The sequence below is a fragment of the Arachis ipaensis genome, chromosome B03, assembly GCF_000816755.2.
Source record: "Arachis ipaensis cultivar K30076 chromosome B03, Araip1.1, whole genome shotgun sequence".
NCBI classification, from domain to species: Eukaryota; Viridiplantae; Streptophyta; class Magnoliopsida; order Fabales; family Fabaceae; genus Arachis; species Arachis ipaensis.
Genome location: NC_029787.2, coordinates 44879343 through 44901619, shown reverse-complemented (window position 1 = coordinate 44901619; position 22277 = coordinate 44879343). Strand labels below are relative to the sequence as shown.

Here is a 22277-nt window from a genome sequence, read left to right as displayed (position 1 = left end):
AAAGACAATGTTTTCACCAAAACAAACATATGCTTGGCATTATTCTATTAGATAGACTCTAAAAGGGATTCCAAAACATGTGCATCCAAATTCTCAAGTTTCTTTCTCAATCTTGATCTTCTTGCAAGTTGAGGTATTTCCTTCCACCTTCGAATCTTCCGAGTCCGAGGATAGTCGCTTAGTTGGTATAATAGCATTTTCCAACAATTCGGATTCATCATTGGCCGCAACTTCGTTGGAATTCAAGCAACAAATTCTGTACAAAAACACCACATTATCAGTCATCTTCTTAACTTTATAAGAAGGTGAAAAATGTGGATTATCATATATGTGAACTTCAACGATGAAGAGAAAGATCTTATCAATTAGGTTGAGCAAAAGTGTAGGTGTATCCAATAGATTTCCTTTCTGTAGGGTATTACATAATATATTAATAATAAATAATATAAAAAGTACCAATAAAAATATCTTCACTAATGTTTTTAGAAATAAATATTGGTTAGATCTTACCAATAGGAGTGGATCAAGTATCTCTACACAACTCTTTCTCAAAACTTGTTTTGCCTCTTTGTCAAAGACTACATTACATGCACAGTCAGAATCATCAATGACAACAACCTAAGTAAATAATAATTTATAATTTATAAATATAAATCTAAAAATTTCTAGTGACGACACGTAAGCAAATAAACTCTCATACTCAACGTATGAGCGCCACGTCAGCAAATGAGCTTCCCATTTATATACTATAAAGATAAAGATTAGATGCGAAACGTGTATATCTTGTAAACGAGATATACATATATCTTTATCTCGTTTACACGAGATATATGTATTTTTTTTTAAAAAAATTAAAAATATTAATATTATCAATAATCAAAATTTTTAGCATGCAATTAATACATAAAAAAATTGGTAGAAGAGATTAAAATAGATATGTTTGATCAATTGGTATTAAAAAAGGTTGATGGGACAGTGGGATTAAAATGGAAACGGTTATCTCCCACTATCCACGTGAGAGATAACCGTTTCAATTCTTTCTCCACTAATCTCCTGACAATTGGTAAAAACGGTTATTTTTATTTTTCAAATTTAAATAAATCTAATTAGATCATAATTTAATTTAAAGTTTTTTAAAATGGATATGTTTGATCAATTAGTACTCAAAAAGAGTACATAAAATTATGATCTAATTAGATTGATTTAAATTTGAAAAATAAAAATAACCGTTTGCCAATTGTCAGGAGAGATTGATAGGAATAGTAGGAAGAGAATTGAAACGATTATGTTATCTTCCACTATCCAAATTAAATTATGATTCAATTGGATTGATTTAAATTTAAAAAATAAAAATAACCGTTTACCAATTAACAAGAGACATTGATAAAATATTGGGGAGAAAATTGAAACGGTTATTTCTCACGTGAATAGTGAGAGATAAAATACTTATATAATTAATTTAACTAAAATAATTAACAATATAAAATTTAAAATGATCAACTTCTTTAATATTTTTTTTAGTCATTATGATTGATTTTTTGGATTAGTAAAGTATGTGTTTTGGAAGTAGGACTGCAGAGGGAAAAAAAGTGATGTTCAGAGGAACGAATAAAGAGAGAAAAAAAAGAGAAGCATACTGTGGAGTGTGGACTACTCCCTCGCTGTTCGATTTTCATTGCTTCATCTCTGTTCGTTGGATTGAAAGGGGTTCAACTCAGATTTGGCACCACTTTAATTACCGTTCAATCTTTTTTAAGGTAGAAATTCAGATGTAATTGATTTTACGTGAAGTTGATAGTTGAGAGTCGTTAGATAATTTAACTGATTTAATTAAATTTTCATCCAATGACTCCCTTCTTTCATTCAAGCTGGTTATTTGATGGTCTCCTCAAATCTCAAATCTAAGGGTCTGAATTGGTGAAAAACTGATTCTCTAATTTGTGGCACTAGATTTGTCTTCTGTGGTCATCAACAACCGTCTACATCTATGAATAACACACTATCAATAATGGTAGAAAATATTATCTAATTTTTAATACTAAAATTAAAAAATGACAAAATTATCCTTCCAAAAAAAATATTCTCTTAAAAAAGATAAAAGCAATAATTCAAAAAATATATTTTAAATGAAAAAATTATAAATGGACCTCCGATTTCCTCCTGCATGTTTGAATTGGGAAAAAGTCTTGGAAAGAGACAAAATTGAGAGATATTTTAAGGAAAGCTTCTTTGAGAAGGAAGCCTCTCAATTCATTGAATACTAAAATGCTAGTACTAGTGTACATTTAAATACGTATCCATTTAAACACATCGAATTAAGAAGAGAAAGAATAAATACATGACTAATAAATAAAATCTACAATCTACAGCTAAATTTAACAATGATAAAACTAAGGTCTAAACTCTAATTTGCTCTCATGAGCAAATGATATCTTTTAAAATAACATAGCCATGTGATATTAATCCATCTTTCTTGAACGGTTACCAACTGGTAATGGTAATTACCACCATTACCAACGCCGAGTTTTTGTTTATTTTCGTGAGATGGATTTTTATAACAAATTAATTAAAGTATAAAAAAGAAACTAAGAAAAAACAGAAAAAAAAAAAAAGAAAAGAAAAGAATACCAAGGGACCGAAGAGGCGAAGAATACCAATGGACACTGCATTTTTCATTAAAAAATTAAAAAAAATAAAAGGTAAATTCAATTCTTGTTATTTCTCCCTCTCACTAGAGCGACTCTCTTTGCAACACTGCTTACACACACACCGCGTGCTGAAGAAGTTAAAACAAGCACCATTTTCAGAAACACAAGATCAGTGGCAAAATTATACACATTTTCACACACCTGATGAAACAAAGCACTTAATTTGAGTTGAGTCTTGAGTCAGAGTCAGAGTCATATCTATGATGGATGAAGAAGCAGCATTGCAGAGGATCATGGTGGTAAGAGAAGCCTTCATGGTTTCACCAGCTGGAGATAGCAAACCAACTCTGAGAAATGCCCGTTTTTTGAATCCCGTCATTTCTTCGGATGCAAAATCCACTCATCATCATGTTTCGGATTCTAATTCTAAGGCTCTTTCATCTTCTTTCTCCGCTGTTCCACCAGTTTTCGAACCCAATAACTGGCCTATGAAAATTGAAACCCTATGGTGGCGTTCCCCACCGAAAAAATGGGTTCATTGGTTGGATACCCTTTCTCCAAAATATGCTTCAATGTGGAAGAAAGTTGGCATCCTTGATGCTCTAATGAGCACAAAGTGTAACATACTCAAAACAAACTCATCAATGGAGCTTTGTGTTGGGGTTGCTGAGAAATGGTGTCCTGAGACCAACACTTTTGTGTTTCCATGGGGTGAAGCTACAATCACCTTGGAGGACCTCATGGTTTTGGGGGGTTACCCTGTTATTGGTGGCCCTGTTTTTACTGTTCTTAAGGACGAGGAAATGAAGCATTTTGAAGAGAAATTGATTTCCGGAAGAAGAGAAGCTGGAAGGAGCAAACAGAAGAAAGCTTCCATGTCTGCTTGGATGGATGTTTTCATGGATAGTGGGAAGGAGATTGAACATGAAGCGTTTCTTGTTGCTTGGTTATCAACTTTTATTTTTCCTAATGGAGAGTTGATATCAAAGAGCGTGTACCCTATAGCTATTCAACTAGCTAGAGGGGTTTCGATTGCGTTGGCGCCGGCGGTTCTGGCGAATATTTACAGGGACTTGGACTTGTTGAAGAAAGCAATTGTTGGAGTGAAAGAAAACAAGGTTGTCGAGAAGGATGTAAAATTACAAGTTACCCTCCGATCACCGTTTCATTTGGTTCAGGTTTGGGTGTGGGAGAGGTTCAAGAACTTGCAGCCGCCGAATCGAAGGTGATCAAAAGTGGAGAACCTATAGTCACAAGGTGGCATGAGGTTAAGCCTGCGAAATTGGAGAATGTGAGAGCGGCATTGAACTCATCCGTGGATCATTTTCTTTGGAGGCCATATGCAAGGCTTGCTAGTGGTAAGTACAAAGTTTTCTATCCTGAGCATGAGAAATGGATACAATTAGGCAAAGATTCAGATTCGGTTAAAGAGCTTGAATCTTATGCTAGTTGTTTGAGAGTCTCGGAGCTAGTTGGGTTTGGTTCTGATAGCATAGTAAAGCAGTACCTCCCGAATCGCGTCGCTTTGCAGTTTGGATTGGATCAGGATATACCGGCTTGTGTGCAAAGATTAGATGAGAGTGAAGCTATGGCATGGGAAAATTATTGCAGGCCTATATCTGAAAGAAAAATGTACTTTCCTTCTCGGTTGTTTGAGGCAGATGTTACTTCAGGGTATGCAGAGTGGTGGAAGAATTCAGTGTTGTGCAATGTCGATCCTGCTATTCATAATGCACAGCACAAAAAACGAGCAGGATTTTCGAATATCGCGGCTCTGCTAAATAAAGCAAAAAGAAAAACCATTGATGCTGAAATTCCTGATGTTCCTCCAGGTTTTGCTCCTAAAGATGACAGAAAAGAAGCAGCACATAAGGTTCTGAATGCTGCCAATTCCTCTGAGGATTGTGGTGCTACTACTCGCCATCCGGGGAAAGTAACAAGTGACGAAGAAGGTAAGAATTTGTCGAGCTCTGCAGCCTCTACTGCAGACTATGGAGCTGCAGGAGAGCCATTGCAACAGAAGCAGAAAGTTGTGATTATTGTGGATGATGACAGTGAGAGTGAACCTTCAATGGTGGCTATGGAGGAGGATTTCTCAGGTGAAAATGGGACCAGAGAACAAGAGATGTCTTCGGAGAAGGTAAACCATTCCGGTAATGAAGGTGAAGGTCATGGTTATTCATCTGATTTGCACATAATGGTACAGGTTGAAGAAAGAATCAGAAGACTAGAGAATCAGCTTGCAACAGTGTATAAAACTAAGAAGATTAGGCAGAGAAAATGATTACCCTTTTGAAATGGATCGACTTGCTCAATACATGGAACCTGATGATAAATTATAATGCACCTAGGAGCAGCTTGTGGCCACCATTGAAGAGCCCTAGCGGAAGCCCATGCCTTGTCGCCGCTGCCAGGACCACCACAACCTCGTTGTCGTCAAACCCACCGCGAACAAGGTCAGTCGCCGTCGAACCTTCGTCTTCATAGCCATTGTGTTCGTGTCGTTCTTCAGTTCGTGGTCTCCTCTTCAATCCTCTCTTAGCTTCTCTTCTATTCTCTTCTCTGTTCGCTTTTGTGTTGTTGTTAATGGGTTCTCTTCTCCTCTAGTACATGGGTTCCCTTTGGTAGCTCGTCTTCTCTGGGTGTTTATCTTTTTGTTGCAGTTTTACGTGAACTTGTTTGCCGTTGTATGGATTTCTAACTACAGAATTTGTCTTCTCTGGATGTATGAATTTATACTATCAGTGTGATTAACTACTTGCATGACTAATTACTCGCGTTTATGCAGAATTTGTATTTGCAGTAAGATTGTCTTCCCCTGTTGACTTGGCTACTCTTGCAAAGAGGCTCAATCCAATAGCAAAAACAAGGCGTGAAGAGAAGAAGAATTATAATAAGAAGAACAAGAAGATGAAAAATAACACTCTCAATGGAAAAATTAGTACTACTAATAGTACTAGTGAATTTTCGAGCGGCGTTGGTGAATTTAGTAGTGTTTGGAGTATGTCTTCGCCTTGTCGGAGCCCTGCAAGAATTGGTGTGGCTGAGCAAGTTGCTATGGCCATGACATATGGAGGGAGGAGTCCTTGTAGGTGGAAACCAATCTTGGACACTATCAGAGAGAAGTCATTCAATCGGCAAAGCGAATCGGAGTTATTGAATGAAGCTAAAGCTGATGATTGACATGGCCTTTTGTATTAAGGTTTTGTGGTATGATCAAGATGTGTTTTATTTGTGAAATATTGTTTTATTTTTTCTGATCTTTTTGGTGTATTAGAGGAATGGACAGAACAGAACCATTATAGTAGTCAAGAAATTTTGTGTGTCTGATTTTCTCGCATGATGTATCTATCAGTTCATAAAGACATGGTCCAAATGAAAAGCATTGAATTAATTTTTATCTCAACTTCTGGTTTCTTAGTAAAATTAATGGATCAAACATATCGAGATCAATTCGTGCTTCTGCAATCTGCAAGTTTCTTTTGATATGATTTGTTGGAAATTTTAAGCCCAATATATATGACAAAGTACAATTTATAATTGTTTTTTTAGCAACTAATATAATATTATTGTAGATCAAATGAATGGAAAAAACAATTGAATTCAATATTTTGTTTTAGCACACTAGTTGTAACTTGTATCTCAAACATATTGTCCCAGCCCCCTTCTTTGGGTGTCATTCATCCAGGGACAGAAATGAAAGGAATGGTGGAAACAGGAAAGACCATTGGGAGTAAACAATGTGGAACTCTAGAATTTATGGGGTTTTGTTTACTGTGTTTTTTTGTTTTTCAGTAAACCTCTAATCTTGTTAATAATAAAAAAAAATTGGCAGACAGCATAGTTCCTTAGGTCCTGAAAAGGCAATTTCTATTACCATTCAGAAAATGACGGTGATAAATTAGTCTTATAGTAAAAAACCTGTAATATATATGATTTTTGAAATGAAAAGAGACGAACTTGTCCAATAAAGGAATGCTGATAATATTGTTCATTTTGTGCGAAATTCGTGTCTGCTCTTTTGGATTGTGATTGGTGAGGTGCTAAATTATTTTTAGTATTAGATGGCAAAAGTAATTAACTTCATGGTAAAGTAGAATCGGTATGATGATCAAGGAAATTGAACACGGTTTTCAGCATACAAGATTGTAAATTAAGGAACTTAGACACAATTTCTCTCTTGTTCCAAGCTGTGTATGCTTCAACATTAACCCTTTTATAGATGCAAAGCAAAGTATTCCCTTTGCTGAATGTTCAACAACATAAAATTTGAGTTGCTCACAATTTGAAATTATGTTGATACGTGGATCACAACGGTTCAATGAGCATGTCAATGACACATTCAAGAACTGAAGTGTGCATTATATTAAAGCAAATCACTCATTCAAGAACTGTTATAACAACTTCGGTTCCAAGAGATCTTCCATCAAATGTTTGGTTTCAAAGAAAAATGCTATAAGGCAACATCGTCATAAAAATACTTTTTGTGATGTACACATTCAGATCATGCTGGGACCATAGAATTATAATGCTCACCAAGTCCAAAAGCATACTTGTGGTAGGAGAGCATAACACTCAAACTCGATGAGGCAGTGCCATCCGCGGATTTATACTCCTTCCCCATCTCCACATCCGGGAAGGAGCCTGAAAATATCATAATATTCTTCTTCAACCAGGGAGTCAAGGCACCAACCTCTAATTGTCCTCCCCATAAAGCCGTGGACTCCACCTCTTTAGTTTTCAAATTTCTATGAGGTGATCCACCACCAGAGAGGAGGGCCAGCTGATCCTCAACGGCTCTATAGAGGCAGTGCCCATCAGGCTTTATTTCACAAACAGTTAAACCGAGAGGCATCAACTTGTAGTGTCACTCGGCTCTGCTTGGATTCTCTGCTCCCATCAGCCAGTGCTTTTGCATGTTCCTCTTTAAGATTAGCAGAAAGTCGAGTAACCTCGTCCTCCAGTTGCTTCTTCTTAGCTTTCTGTTCAGCCTTGCTACCTCTAGCTTCTGCCTTCTTCATTTCAATTTCTTTTTTCTGCAGTTGTGATATCTCTTTCCTGAAAGTACATAGTCATCGTGGAGAAATGTGTCACATGAGACGAGAACCAGAAAAACTAAAGTAATAAAACATATAGAGTCTAGAGTGAATGAAGTGATACTTTTTGTAATTATATTTATCCCAGAAATAAGATCAGGTAGAAGTAGGAGACAGCTTCATAAGACATCTTAACCTAAACTAAAGAATAGACTAAAATGGAAGTTAACGAGAGCTCTGTATTGCAACTCAAACCTTAAAGCAGAAATTGATAAATTAAAACCAAAGTTATGGAGAGAAAATGCAACATACCAAGAGGAATTGTAGCCTAAGGGGGCATCGAAGTAACAAATTCAACTCACTGATGATATTTAGCAATAAAAAGATTTAGCTAAGTAATTATTTGAAAAGAACAGCAACAAATTCAAAATTCAGTATTGATAATCAGTAACAAATTCATCTCAATTATGATTTTCAGCAACATAAAAAACTAGCTCAGTGAATTTTCATCAACAAATTATTCAAGGTTCAGTGATAATCAGTAACAAATTCATGTCGGTGATTATTTTCAGAAACAAGGAGACTAATTCATTGATATTTTCAGCAATAAAGTCAAAGACAGCACCAAAATAGAAAAAGGGAAGAAAAGCGGAATTTGTTGGAACTCACCAAATCGGGACCAGCTTCTGGTTGCGCGAAGGAAGCTGACGGCGGGGAGGAAGCTGACGGCCAGAGTTACTGACGGCGAGGAGGAACCCCAGGACCTCCATGATGCTTCTGCCACCGGCGACAACAAGGGCAGGACAGGAGAGCGAGCGCGACTGAGTGCGAGACCGGAGACCGTGGGAAAGACCCGATCCGAGAGAACGACGACGAGCTTGAGTGCAACATCGGAGACAGCAAGAGACCGGAGCCGAGAGAGGGAGGGAGCTTCGGTGCGACAGCAGTGAGCATTGAGCAACAATGACAAAGATGAGAGAGCTCGAGCTTCAGTCTAATGACGTTGACGGAGGGAGGTGAGAGTTTAGGGGTTGCAAACGACGTGGATTTTTTAAATTGACAAAAAAAAAATGACCCGGTCCGAGTCATATAAATTGACTGAGTCGACCGGAGTTATTGAATTTATTATTGGTATAAAAAAATCGATTTTATTTTAATTTATTAAAAAATTAAAAAATAACTATTTCAATAATACGTCTAATAATTAGATGATATGTAAATGTTAAAAAAAAATATTTTAAGTGTCTTTATTAAAATTTACTTTTTGGAAGGCCCAACACTTACATTTTATGTGTGACCAATATTTTTTTAATTCCTTAAATGCAAAACGGTACCCACCTCTTGATTAAAATTTTTTGTTTAAAAATTTTCATGCATATAATGGCACAGCTATTCTGATATGTTAATTTTTTTAATTTAAAAAATCTGAAATGTCGATGACGTTTTAGCACTCGACATATTTTTAAAATATAATTATCGAAATACCATTGAGGTATTGTAAAAAAATTGAAAAAATTAATGACGTTTTGTGAAAACGGTAATAATATTTTGTGTTGGTAGAAATAAAAAAATATAAAATTAACTATAAAAAGAGTGTATATTAAGAAAATGAAAAAACTTACAAATAAATGTGATGAGTGTATAAAATAAAAGATTATGTTAGTTTAAAAATATGGCGACTACTCTAATGAAGTCATCAAAAATAATTTCTGCTGAATTTGAAACTGGACTACTGGATAATGTTTTGGAATTTAAGATTTTATGGATATGTGTCTTTTTTGGTGGACTAGAAATTAAAGTTGGTGCATCATAATTTTTCTATTTTGATTTGATAGTTAAATGAATCAGGTTGAACCGATATAAAAATAAGTCCGTTTATGACAACAATTAAATTTAATTTTAATTATTTTTATTAATTATGAGCTGATATATCTCATTGCCGCCTTCTCTCTGATCGAGCCATTTCCAAACCCCTTAATCCCGTTCTCCTTCTTTTGAGTCATCAAGTTTCAAAATCCTCAATCCCACCCTCCCTCACTCCCTTCTTTGAGCTATCAAGGGTTAAGAATTTCAGAAGGACAGGATAAAAATTTTGTTGGAATTTCTTGTAATGATTTTTCGAAAGAAATAATGGAAGTCGTGTTTCTGCAGTAAGAGGTAAGTTCAGTGATGATTTTGAATGAGCCCAATATTTCACTAATTTATGTCCCTTCTACCACTAAATTTCTTATGGTCCTCTATTGAAGGAGGTATAATCACGGTGTAAATCTCGTCACCACTGGCACTCTGCCCTCCACAGCGTGGTTCTCTTCTATAGCCGTTGCCGCATCTTTCATCAGGTAAGCATCCACGAACCACTAGCATTTTACTCTATATTCACTTTCTTCCAACAAAAATGAAGTAATGAATCTCTATATTTTTTATTTTTTCCTGTTCTAATTGTTGTTGTGTTCTTAGTTTGGTTGATAATTGGTAATTTATAATTTGTAATTGTAATTGCTAAATGGCCCGATCCTGGGCAGTGTTCAGTTCCTTAGAGAGAAAAAGGTCACACTCCACCAACCTATTGATCTCGGAGGCATTCTCCTCCGCTTTCTTCTCTCTCTCGTTAAGCTGGGTCTTACGGGACTCCTCCCGGGTTTTCAACTCAGCGATGTCTTTCTGAGAGGTACAAAGTTTTCCCTCCAGAGCCTGACACTGAGGCAGAACGGGCTCCACCTTCCGAGCAATAGCTGCGGCTCGGAGGAGACTACGATAAGTCCACCTCGCCTGAACGGCAAGGTCCTCCTCTTGAAAGAATCCCTCAGTCCCCAGGAGAAGCTGAGAATCAATAAAATGACCAACATCAAAGTTCTTCTCCATCACTGTCAAAGTCTTCCCAGCAGGACCCTTTCGTTTCTTGGGGTTAGGCACAATGATCAGGTCGGGGTCAGCCTCAGGACCAATCTCCTGCTCTTGAATCGGCTCCTCCACGGCCACATGCTCCGGAGGGTGCTCGTCTTGGGTGTTACCAAAAGGCTAGGAATCACCTTGATCCTCTGCAACAGCCCGACCACTCCCTTCACCGACGACGTCGAGACCCGGGATATCTGAATGAGTCGCCGAAGAGTCGTCGTCGTCGCTTGCACTAAGGAAGTGGGCCATCAGCTCCACCATGGTATTCTTCTCGTCAGCCATAGAAACTACAAGGAAAACGGAAGTAAAGAAACCAGGAACCAAGTTATCAATGAGAAGCTCCAAAGGAAACGAAAAGGAAAGATTAATCGAAAGAAGGGGGAATAACCTACCAATGTGGGCCCGGCCGATTTCCCGATCACCCAGTAACAAATGAGCATTAAGGTTTCGAGGACCAAAGATTGCCAACAAGATGTCGGCTATCCGGCGGTCCTCCTCATGTAATCCATCATAAGTCACCTTTATTAAGTAGTCAGAGCCAACTCCAAAGCTCCAATAGGTCGGGATCCGCCTCTCTCCTTCCAGGGTCAGCCAGAACGGATGGTAACCTTGAACCGGCCTAACCTTAAAGAAGGTGTTTTTTAAGCCGTGGAAGGAGTCCTCGAAAAGTCCAAAGATCCTTTGGCCTTGCACGGCTCGGAAGGACATAGACGCTTTCTTCGTTCTACCCTCCCGGGAAGGGTTTGTTAATAAGAAGAGGTAGAGAAAAACGTTGATAGAAACTAGGAGCTCCAGATATTTGCACAAGCTCAAAGCAGCGGATTGCGGCCCAGCTGTTAGGGTGGAGTTGCGAAAGAGCAACATCGCAGCAATTCAACAAAGACATCACAAAGGGAGAAAAGGGAAGTCGGATGCACAGGGTAGTAAACATTGGTTTATAGACCCACAACCAATCAACTACCCGGGGGGTTGCCATGTTCTTATGACAAATACGCTCCCGATCGCTAGGGATGTAGGCCTGGTAGTTCGCATCCTCCAAACCTCCCCCACATAAGGAACCAAAATCCCGAAGTGTTTGGAGCTCCTCTTTGGTTATCCTAGACGGTGTATCCTTCACATTCGAGGTAACCTAAGCATAAAAATCAATGACGTTCAGCGCCGGTGGTGGAGCCATACCTACAGTGGGGGCACCACTCAAGTCAACCCGGGAGATCATAAACTTGGAGGATAAACAAAAATGGAACTACAACTAACTACACTGCTAGTCCATGATACTTACACTAATCTAAAGCTTAGATTCAAGAAATAGACACCTAAATGGTACCCCCTAGCAACTATCTAACGTGGACTACGTCGATTCAAGCAAACATGAACCAAAGTGAAAGAATGGCATGCGTTGATCGACAAAAATAGCGAAAGCAACAATCACAGAACAGTGAAGTAGTAAAGGGAGAATGAAGCACTTACCAGAAAAGTATGCAAGAAGCAGAAAAGAAGCAAATGAAGAAGAACGCGTAAAATCCCACAAAGAGTTCTTCAGAGAAAAGGCAACAACAGAGGCAAATGTGGTGAGGCAAGGAATGGGAAATAGGTAGTAAAGGAGGTTTTGGAGAGAAGCAGAATGGTAACTGCCAAAGAGGGAGCACGAAAGGATAGGGACATAATGGTCCTTTCCCTTGAAGTTTTCAAATCAATCATATTGAGCATTAAATGCTCAGCGCAAAGTTCAAAGCGACGCACCAAGCTACGAATGGGGGCAATGCACGCGCACGGGGTCACGGCTTCCATCGACGGATTCTCGACCCGAGGAGAGGTCGACCAAGGAAAAGGCGAGTAGCACGAATGCGCCAATCACCGTCTAGCTTCGTAATTAGCACGTTGGGGGCACTGTTTCAGCCCAGCCTACTAGCAAGGTGGGTCCGGGTACCAAGGCACCGATCCGGTGGGTCCTTCGACCAGCGAGTTTCCTTTTCCCTCTTCCTTCGCCAAGACGTCTACACAGCTGGAAGGAAGCTTCCAGAAAAGGGGCCTGCCCTTGCGGAGCCCACTCGGGTACAGAGTATATAAGGGGAGGGCCCTACCCCTCCCCAGAGGTACGTCACCTACTCTAACCCTAATAGCCACCTTCGTACGGACACTGACTTGAGCGTTAGAGTCCTTGCAAGTGCCCCCCTCCCCACTTCCTCAAAACGGCGACCTAGAGGAGTCTCCATACGACGATCCATCTAGGACCACTCCCACGCAACCTCTTTACTCCGGTGAACTCCGCACCCGTCCCGTTTGGTCCAAGAGCAATCGAACAGAATATTATACTAAGATTGTCTTTACTTTTAGACTTTTGGCTTTTTTAAAAATAAAAAATCATATAAACTGCGTTTGATTCTAAAAAAAAGATAAAATAAGACATTGAGAATAAGACACAAAAAATACCAACATAAAATTTAGTATTTTTGTATTTTGTTTGGTGATAAATTAAAATAAATTATGAAAATACAAAATTTTTTTTCATACAAAAAATTTAAGAAGAAAAAATATAATTATAAAAATAATAAAAAAATAAATTATATTCTTTATTAGTGTCTCTGTATCCTTCTTATCAAAAAGAATATAAAATACATTATTTCAACGTCGTTGAACACATTATCCCTATCCATATTTTATCTGTCAAATATAATTTTTTATTTCTGTTTTTCTATTTTAATGTCATGTACCTATAAATAAACACAATTATATTTATCATTTTACCTTTTATCTATTTTTTCACAACTAGTCTATTATTTTCTAATTCTACAGTCATTGCCAGCGAAATTGAGAGAAAAAAAATTATTGCAATTTAGTTGCCACTGCCAGTAAAATAATGACAGCAATAAACAAATCAGCTCATTCACGTTTAATGTGAATAAAAAATATTTTTATTTAAATAANTAAATAATTTTAAATTTCGAAAACCAAAATAGATAATCGGGTGACCAAAACAGAAATTTAGTAAAAAATGTGTATTAGAAATTTTAAATTGTTATGACCCAGAAAAGTGGGGGCACACATATTTCACATTGAAAATTTTGTGCCACTAATTTGATTGAGCGACAATTAGATGACTCATTTGGCTACAAGTGAAATTTGATGGACCATTTTTTTATTATTTACTCTATTTGTAAAGTGAAAAATTATTACATGTTTATGGAGCATATTTAATGTGTATTATACTGTTACATGAATAATCTACATATTAAATTTTATTTATAATAGTTAAAAGTGATTAAAAGTTTAAGAGTTAAAAATCAGTGATTATGATTGTTCATGAAACATGGATAAGTCTTTTAAAGCTGAAATCAAATGTGAGGTCAAGACTTTGTTGTTGATAAGATTATTCAGGATAATATATATTTGGAACTTATAATCATGTTTGTACTCAACCTAAGTTGGAATTCAACTTTACAAAAAGTTTAATATGTGCTTTAGAATAATTATAATTACTTACTCTTAAGTGTTTGTTTAGTTGCGTTAAATTATTAATTTTTTTTTTTAGTGTATTTGACAAAATTTTAGTAATAAAAGTAAAAATATTAAAAAAATAAAAAATATTTTTTTTAAATTTATATTTTATATTTTTTTTAAAAAATATTTTTATGTAATAAATAAATAAAAAAAATACTTTTATACTCACTCAAATAACTCCTTAATTGTAATAATATAAGTACAAAATTAGAAAAAAAAAAAAAGGTTTTTGCTAACAAATGCTCATGGGCCATTGCTTAATTATCATCAACCTTGTTCCTTGCGTTGACTGCTCGAACTTAGATGAAAATTAGGACAGACTTGGTAATAAATCCTCAGATGGATGAGATAATTAACATGTTCTGGTGAAAGCAAATCCTTAGTAATGAAAGTGCTCTTACAAGGTCAATGATAGCTATTTAATATGGATAAAACGGAAACAAGTAATTATTCAGCACTAGTTAACCCCTCTAAATGCGGGCACTAGTTTTTTCCATGAAAATAGCCATGAACAAGGTGTTAACAAGGCAAAAGTTGTAGCAGAAGGGATACACATAAATGTAGTAAGAACATATCTTTTGTTTTGTTATATATGTACATACAAGAACATTCTAACTTCTATTACAGTAACTAATGTAATCTAAAGCTTCCTCCATATATAATGATCCTAACAAAGTGATGAAATTAACTATATCGTTAAGTAGGTCCTTACCATTGTTGTCCCTGTAGGATCCGAAAGCAGATGTCTGACTAGGCACATTCTCAAGTTATTTGGTGCTACTATGAACATGTAGAATGCAAATAGTACTAGGTCTGTAGAGGAGAGAGAGGAGCCAAGAAATCCTTGCCACATCCTATGATGAAGAGAAAATAAACACTAAACCATCATTTCATAATTCAGAATAAAAAAAAGAGGGGGGAGGGGTCAGGTCCATATGATATTAAAGGGAAAAAACTCCTCTGAAGTCAGGAGATTGGTAAAGTGATGAAGTGAGGAACTAATCACTATTGAATTTGTAATTTTCATCATGTGAACTCTACTATCTTAATTTAAGAGTAATTAATTCCTCACTTAACCATTTTACCAATCTCCTCAATTTAGAGGAGTTTGATCAGAAATTAAAATAGCAAACTAGTTTAATCAAAGGGTAAAAAAAAAATCCAGATTTAAATTCACTATCGAAGGGCATGTAATACATGGTTTGCTATTTCATTCTTATGGATACTATTCATGGGAATGCTATTCATATATTGAGAAAAGGGAATCACGGTTTGGTATGCAAACTAGGAAGAGAACTATGAATAATATTTATATTTTAAGAAACAGGCATCTTAGCATATGTTTCAGGCACATTTGGTATTCAAACTAAGAGAGCAATGGGATAATCCATCTTATGAATATAAGCTGTAAGACACTTATATAACTAATGGGATAATCCATCTTATGAATAGAAGTTAGAAAAGTTAATCGTATTAAGGTTTAACTAAACATCATGATGTCCTTTCTAGTATCAGTTCATTGACAATGGTTAACATTCACATATATTTTCAGATAAGGCAATCGTGGCAATTAAAGTATCAAAAAATTCCATACTTATTTGTCTATTGAAGCTTTTAGTACAGCAGTTTAATACATGCTATTTCCTAGGAGTAGAAATAGGATAATCCATCTTATTATCACAAGATGTCACCCTAGTTAATCCTATCACTATTAACTAAATGAACCAATGATGTGGCTTTCTTTCTATTGTCGATTGATGGACAATGGATATACTCACCAGTAACGTATTGCTCTCAAGGAAAAATTATGATTTCATTTTGTAGCTAAAGTTCTGTAACAAATGAACCATAATCCTAGCAATAAAATCTGGCTATGGAAATGAAATCTTAACTCCAGCAAGGGCACTGCATGATAGTGTGAGGTGGTATGTTGCACTAATCCATAAGTTAGAGATTTTTATTTGGTTCGTAAAACATGATTAGCCTGAAAGGAATTGATCCTCAGCATCTAACAGTAGCTAGATTATCAAAAGGATGAGGAACATTGAAGGTTTTGATGAGGAACATTCTTTCATTTACGTCATAAGGCTATGCCACTATGCAATTATGCATCCTCCGATAGCAGGGTCATGGGTTCATGTTTTCCTATGATAACTAAATTACAAAATTGAGCTACAGCAATTGAACGTTTTGATAACGAGCACTCTTTCAGTTATGTCAAAATTCATTTCCGCATCCATCTGAAGTTTAGACAAGATTTATCAACAGATAGGATACTGCCACGAGTTTAATTTGCCAAGAAAGCAGGAGCCTCTATGGTATTCTAGTAAGATATTTCTTTGGCTTTCGGCCACTCAAGCTAACACGGTATTTTTGTATAACTAATGGCTAACTTTCTACCGCAAATTATGATTTAAAAGAGACATCATACCAATTAGGTAAGCGAAAGAAAGTATGAAAGAAGGTTCTGATGCCCTCAATGTCAAGCTGCAGAATTAATGCTAATCCAAAAAGAAAGAATGCTCTCTGTCGTTTCCTTTCTTGTGGCCAAAGGGTATTCCAAGCTGGAAAAAAATAAAAATAAAAAATTAGGTGCATGTACAACTATACAAGTCAAAACCCTCGCATTCACATTAAATCTGTTCAAAAAGCTTATCTCAAAAATTTTGTAATATACACAAACTGTATATCAAAACTATAGTCTTGCCAGATAGTAGAACTGTTAAGAACAGCTTTAAAGGAACAGAGTATCTTTTATGTCCAAACTCTAAGCTAACAGGTAGACTCGATTACCTTGCATAGATAGATTCTCTTTACTTCGTTCATGAGTAATAATGCTACTTGTATGACCCTCTTTCAAAATAGAGGCAATTACTGAAGCATATTTTGGAGCTTCCGACAAAGATCTCACAACTGAGTAGCCTATTGAATAAAAAAGAAATATATTGTAAGGGTAATAAATTTAACATATCCAGAAAAATGAAGATTTGACCATGCCTGTAGCTGGATGCACCATACTAGCAGCTGCACCAAATGCAAGGTTCTTCTGCTCTGTGTTGGGTAGGGACCCACCAACGGGGATATAAGACCATTCCTACAGAGAAATTAATAAATGAAACGATTTTTTTTTTTTGGGTGCTCAAATGCAGATTTAAATCAAGATAAACCTAGATCCACTAATATACACAAGCCTAGATGCCATTTTCAATGCCTCACCTCTTCATAAGTCTTTGTAATTCGGATCCCCATTGTATTTAATCTCGAAAAAAGCTTTTTCTTTAATAACTCAAAAGGCATGGCATCTTTCGACGCCAAACAGGTTTCCTGCAATTGACACTTTTACATGAATCCAAGTAAAAGTATAACAAACTATGTAAGACATTATGCTCGAAAACGTTGAGTGAACCTCAAAGAACACTCTTGTGCCAGACATGGGCATTGCATAAAGAAATGTTGGGTAATTTGCTTCTAGAGTTTGAACATTTTGCTTCATGTAGTCTCTGTAATCCATGAAAACCATCAGGTTGGGATCATAAGGACTGTTTTCCACCTAACATGGTAACAAAAAATGGTATCATCACTGGCTTTCTCATTTTATATAAAATTTTTTATTGAGAAAATAAAAATATTATATAGTTAAAGAAAAGCTGGAAAACATACAAATAGTTACAATACATGAACAAGGAACACATATCAGACTTGTTGAGATACGATGTCGTGTTACTTTGGATATTACCACTTCAGATAAGGACTGATGATTGATTTGCTTTAAAGTTTGAATAGACATATATACGTATACATATACAACAAACTGGGTGGTTGTTAAAAAAATGTTAAGACAGAAAGTAGAGCCAATGTTGGTATTATTATTACTATTATTATTTTCTTTTAGATGTATAAACGACAATAATCAAAGATGATGATAACATTAACCTGTCAACTACTATTCCTGGATTTCTATTAAAAATTATAGAAAAAAAAATCAACCATATTTACCACACTGGACAAGGGAAGCCGCTCATTTTAAAAGATGCAAGATGGGAAACATCGAGCTTTAGTGAAGTAACATTTAAGGATACTAGCGGGCAGGGGCACAACAATATACAACAGAAAACGAGAAAACGAGAAAACTGTATAGCCAGCCTCCTACCTCAACTTCCACACCATAAGCTGTCTGGACAGACACCTTTGGACCCCCAACTTCATACTGCAATAGTTTCCCTGAAGCTGCTCCTGATGCAACAGTAGCAAGCCTATAATAATATGTCAGAAATTTCAATATAATAAAATGCTGGTTAAAATGTCAAAAGCAAGAGATACAGCACCTGCAGCGCACCACAATATCATATTCACAGATGACATTACTGTGGCCATTGCTACCCTCAACAATCCTTTCAACTCTTGAGCTAAGATATGATACACCTGACTCGACACACCTAGGGAAAATTAATATGAATTTTAAATCTACAAAAGTATATGAACAACTAAGACAATATAAATTATAATCAATAGAAATGATAACGGTACTACAATTATCATAAATGGTTTTACCTTCTTAACAATTCCTCATGAAGCAAATGTCGACTGACACGTCCATAAGAACGTCCAATAAAAATGGGATCCTTATTATCAAGATATACAATGGTATCCTTCCAAACATGCTCAATACAACCTCCAAGTCCAAGATCTGAAATAATAATGAAGTAGGGCCATCAATATGCCAAAACACAAAAGTTGATTTACTGGTAAGGCCACCAGGATAAAAAAGAATACAAAAACAAGTGATCATTGGCAGAATTGTCTGAGTTGATTCTATAATTCTTTAATCGAAAACTCCTAAGGTCTAAAGTACTAACCTAATAGCAACTATATTTTTTTGGTGACTAATAGCAACTATATAAAGATATTGATAACAATACAGAAAAGACTCTAACCTTTAAATTCATCTTCCCACACACCATAATTATTTGTAAAAGGAAGATCCGGACCAATGAGCCCCACTTTCAATCCTAACTTGGCAGATTCTGCAGCAAGAGCAAGACCAGCCGGACCACAACCAATCACCACTAGATCCAATACATCTCCTACAGATATGGGTGGCAACTGCAAGAGTGAAGCACAACTATCAGAAAGAAAACAGCAATTCTGAATGATCAATTTTGTTGAAGTATCTCCTATTAAGCATTTGATAGAATCATGAAAGTCATTTCAATTGTGGCCAAATAAGTTTGTTAGGCAAAGCTCGTTAAGTCATCCCAGATCGCCACTAATCTATTCGTATATAAAATATAAACAAGTCAGCAGCTAAGGTAACACATTTGTCATTTCATCAATTCACTTTTCCAAAGTCAACCGAACCTTCAAAACTAGCACTTGAAAGTTGAAAATGCTTCTAGAACTGCATTTTTACAGAAAACACAATAGAGAATAAGAGAACACAACAAACCTCACTTAACATCATCGTTTTTATACAAAGAAAGGACCTTAACTCCATCCATTTAACCCAAAAAACACTCAATCCCACTGAAATATCGAAAGAGATGTAAACAGCACAGTGCAGTTCATGGCAAATTCATCTTGAGAAATTCTTAGACTTTTCCCATCAGCATCTTCTCAAGATGACAACAATTCAAACGACATAGAGCTAGTATATTAACCAGAAAAAAGGAAAAGGGTAAAAATGGTAAATAAAGCTTAAAGGCTAAAGCCTTATCCTTTGAATTTTTAAGGCAGAAAACAGAGCTCAAACTTTCACGCCTAACCATAGCTAAATTCAAGATAGAACACAACAACAACCGAATTCCATGGAAACTGAGGCTAAATCTGCAAATCATTAAAACCTTATCAGCAAGCTTGGATTGCATTTCCATGGACTTGTTCTGCTGCATTTGGACGAACACGAGTTCCGATCCACCGGCCTTGATATAATCTTCTTCGTCGGCGAAGTCCTCCTTCGTCGCCACGCAGCTCTCGCTTCCGGCACCAGCTTTGGCCTCCACGCTGAGACATTGCGAGCGTGAAGCTTCACGATAATGATCATCATCATGGTGGTGATGACGGTGCAAACTAATTCCACGAATGCAGATTGAGGTTCGGATTCTGGCTAGCTTCTTCCTCCTCAAACGCGACCTCGAAGAAGAGCTTAAACAAACCGACATTGCCGCGAAGTTTCTCGCTCCAAGGCACTCCATCGTTGTGATTCTCTTTCTTCCTTTTTTTTTTTTTTTTGCTTTTTCGTTTTCTTTGTCGTTTAGGAGGTTTACGACAGGGTTCTGCAAGTTACTCGGTGAAACTCAGACCATGGTGAGACTTAAAAACGACGATGTGTTTAGGACAATAAGTGGTCTCTCTGTGAGTGTGAGCGGTTTCCTGTTTCAGGTGATAGGAGGATCCGCGGGGAGGGAGGGAAGGAGAGAAAGAAAGGATATTGCTGACTAGTATAACAGTCATCCAAAACTGACACGTGGTGTCATGTGATTGGCTGAAAGTTTCGAACAAAAGCTACCCTTATCAGAATCGAGTCGTTGCAGTAGTAATGGGTTAAACGCCCACCTCGAAACAGAATAATCCAAGGTTTACTTGTATTTTTTATTTTCATCTTTTATTTTTATTTTTTTATAAAATTTTAAAAATAAAAAATATTAAAAATAAAAATACAAACTAAATAAATCATTATTATTAATATCTCTCTCCTTTAATTCTTGTCAAAATTTCTCTTATTCTTTTATATTTTAAAACTTTTTTCTTACATTATTACATTTTGCTGGAATATATATATACTCAAAATTAAAATGTATGTATCTCTTAATCTAAACAAAGTTATATGCTTAAAATCAAAATTTATGTATGTTAGTCTAAACAAAGTTAATAAAAATTTATACTTTTTTTTTTCATTACGGTATTATTTTCATTTAGTAACATACATAAATTTTGATTTTGAGCATATAACTTTGTTTAGGTTAACAAATACATACCTTTCAATTTTGAGCAAGTTGAGAATGTATTGGAACTTAGTGATACCTGAGGGAAGTCAGGGTATTTATAGTGGTGAACCAATAACCACCGCTGAAGTAGTGCCACCTTTTTAGGCGGATAACCGTTCCCATATCTTAGGGAGGTTAAGATATGGCTCTATGAAGTGGTTAGAGAGTTTCTAGGGGCAGTTACTCATTCGAATGAGTGTTATCTGCCAGCTAACCCTCGTATCCGACTTCTTTGGAGCAGGTCGTGTTTAGTACCGACTTCTGGGACGAAGGCTGGTACTGGAGAAGGGCCAACCCTTTGGGTTGGGCTTCTTTGCTTAGATCTTGGGCCCTATTTATTGGGCCAGGGTATGAACAGTGCCCCAAGTCGAGCCCAATTTCTTTTTAAGAGTTGGGTTCGAGTATTCAACTCGGGGTTTTGGCCGATTTGCAGGAGGACCGACGTGATGGTTTAGGAACCGACGTGATCTTTCTTGACCTTTCGGTTCTGACAGTTACGTCTAATCAAGCGTCATGTCCGTTAGGGGTGTGCGTAGAGATTTAATGGCCTTGGTAACGGTGCATCTTCATTAATGACTGCCCCCATTTTACCATTATGCCCCTAACGTCTTTATAAATACTTTCCCTCTCTTTCGTTGTTTCGTTTCTGCGATCTTTCAAATTTCCCTTGCATTCGTTCGTGCTGCTTTCTTGCGTTTCGAAGGCTTTTACTTCCTCCAGTCTTGGTTTCAGACTTAAAGGTTAGCTTTTTTTTTTTCCTTTCTGTGACATGCTTTCTATTTGCGTGCCTTTATTTTGTAGGTAGGTTGGTTTGTAGGCTTTAGTTCCGTACCCCTTCCCTTAGAGACCGTGTGTTGATTTTCCTTTTCTTTTGTAGGTTTCTTGTCACCCTTTTTAAGAAAAAGAAAATGGCTTCCGTAGATGCTCTTTCCCAGTGGGTTGATGTTACGGTCCTAGGGGAGGAGCCCTCGGTTGATACTGAATTTATTACCCACCTTCGTACTCACTATAGAATTTGCACTTCTGAAGAAGATGAGCCGAAGTACGAGTTGGTAGTCCCGGGTCCAGAAGACCGGGTTTGCTTCGGGAGGGCCGACAAGACGGCCCCTCATTTCTTTTTTATGTATGAGAGTATGGTCACTCGTTTGGGCGTTTTTCTCCCTTTTTCAGAGTTTGAAATGTCTGTGTTGCGTCATTGCCGGGTTGCCCCCACCCAG

General features: G+C 36.7%; 2 protein-coding genes and 1 pseudogene across 2 annotated transcripts; 1 reads left to right on the top strand and 2 right to left on the bottom strand.

The window, feature by feature from the left end:
- Positions 2496 to 6054, top strand: LOC107630505 (annotated as a pseudogene).
- On the bottom strand, positions 6949 to 8728 carry LOC107634443. Its single transcript, XM_021118853.1, has 2 exons — positions 8354 to 8728; positions 6949 to 7706 (listed from the first exon to the last, which is right to left on the bottom strand). Exons 1-2 carry the CDS (start codon positions 8452 to 8454, stop codon positions 7478 to 7480), a joined length of 330 nt encoding a protein of 109 aa, XP_020974512.1. The 5' UTR covers positions 8455 to 8728; the 3' UTR covers positions 6949 to 7477.
- Positions 14509 to 20489, bottom strand: LOC107630506 (lycopene epsilon cyclase, chloroplastic). Its single transcript, XM_016333656.2, has 11 exons — positions 19918 to 20489; positions 19012 to 19180; positions 18629 to 18764; positions 18403 to 18513; positions 18228 to 18330; positions 17484 to 17627; positions 17294 to 17401; positions 17075 to 17171; positions 16871 to 16999; positions 16509 to 16641; positions 14509 to 14931 (listed from the first exon to the last, which is right to left on the bottom strand). Exons 1-11 carry the CDS (start codon positions 20266 to 20268, stop codon positions 14766 to 14768), a joined length of 1647 nt encoding a protein of 548 aa, XP_016189142.1. The 5' UTR covers positions 20269 to 20489; the 3' UTR covers positions 14509 to 14765.

Excerpts from the sequence above, each read along its gene's own strand:
- LOC107634443 (XM_021118853.1), bottom strand. The coding sequence starts at position 8,454 with ATGGAGGTCCTGGGGTTCCTCCTCGCCGTCAGTAACTCTGGCCGTCAG. Across the intron at positions 7,707-8,353 it reads CAGAAGCTGGTCCCGATTTG|GAAAGAGATATCACAACTGC; the intron begins GTGAGTTCCAAC and ends ATGTACTTTCAG.
- LOC107630506 (XM_016333656.2), bottom strand. The coding sequence starts at position 20,268 with ATGGAGTGCCTTGGAGCGAGAAACTTCGCGGCAATGTCGGTTTGTTTA. Across the intron at positions 17,628-18,227 it reads CTTATGGTGTGGAAGTTGAG|GTGGAAAACAGTCCTTATGA; the intron begins GTAGGAGGCTGG and ends TTACCATGTTAG. Across the intron at positions 17,000-17,074 it reads TATGGTGCATCCAGCTACAG|GCTACTCAGTTGTGAGATCT; the intron begins GCATGGTCAAAT and ends TTTATTCAATAG.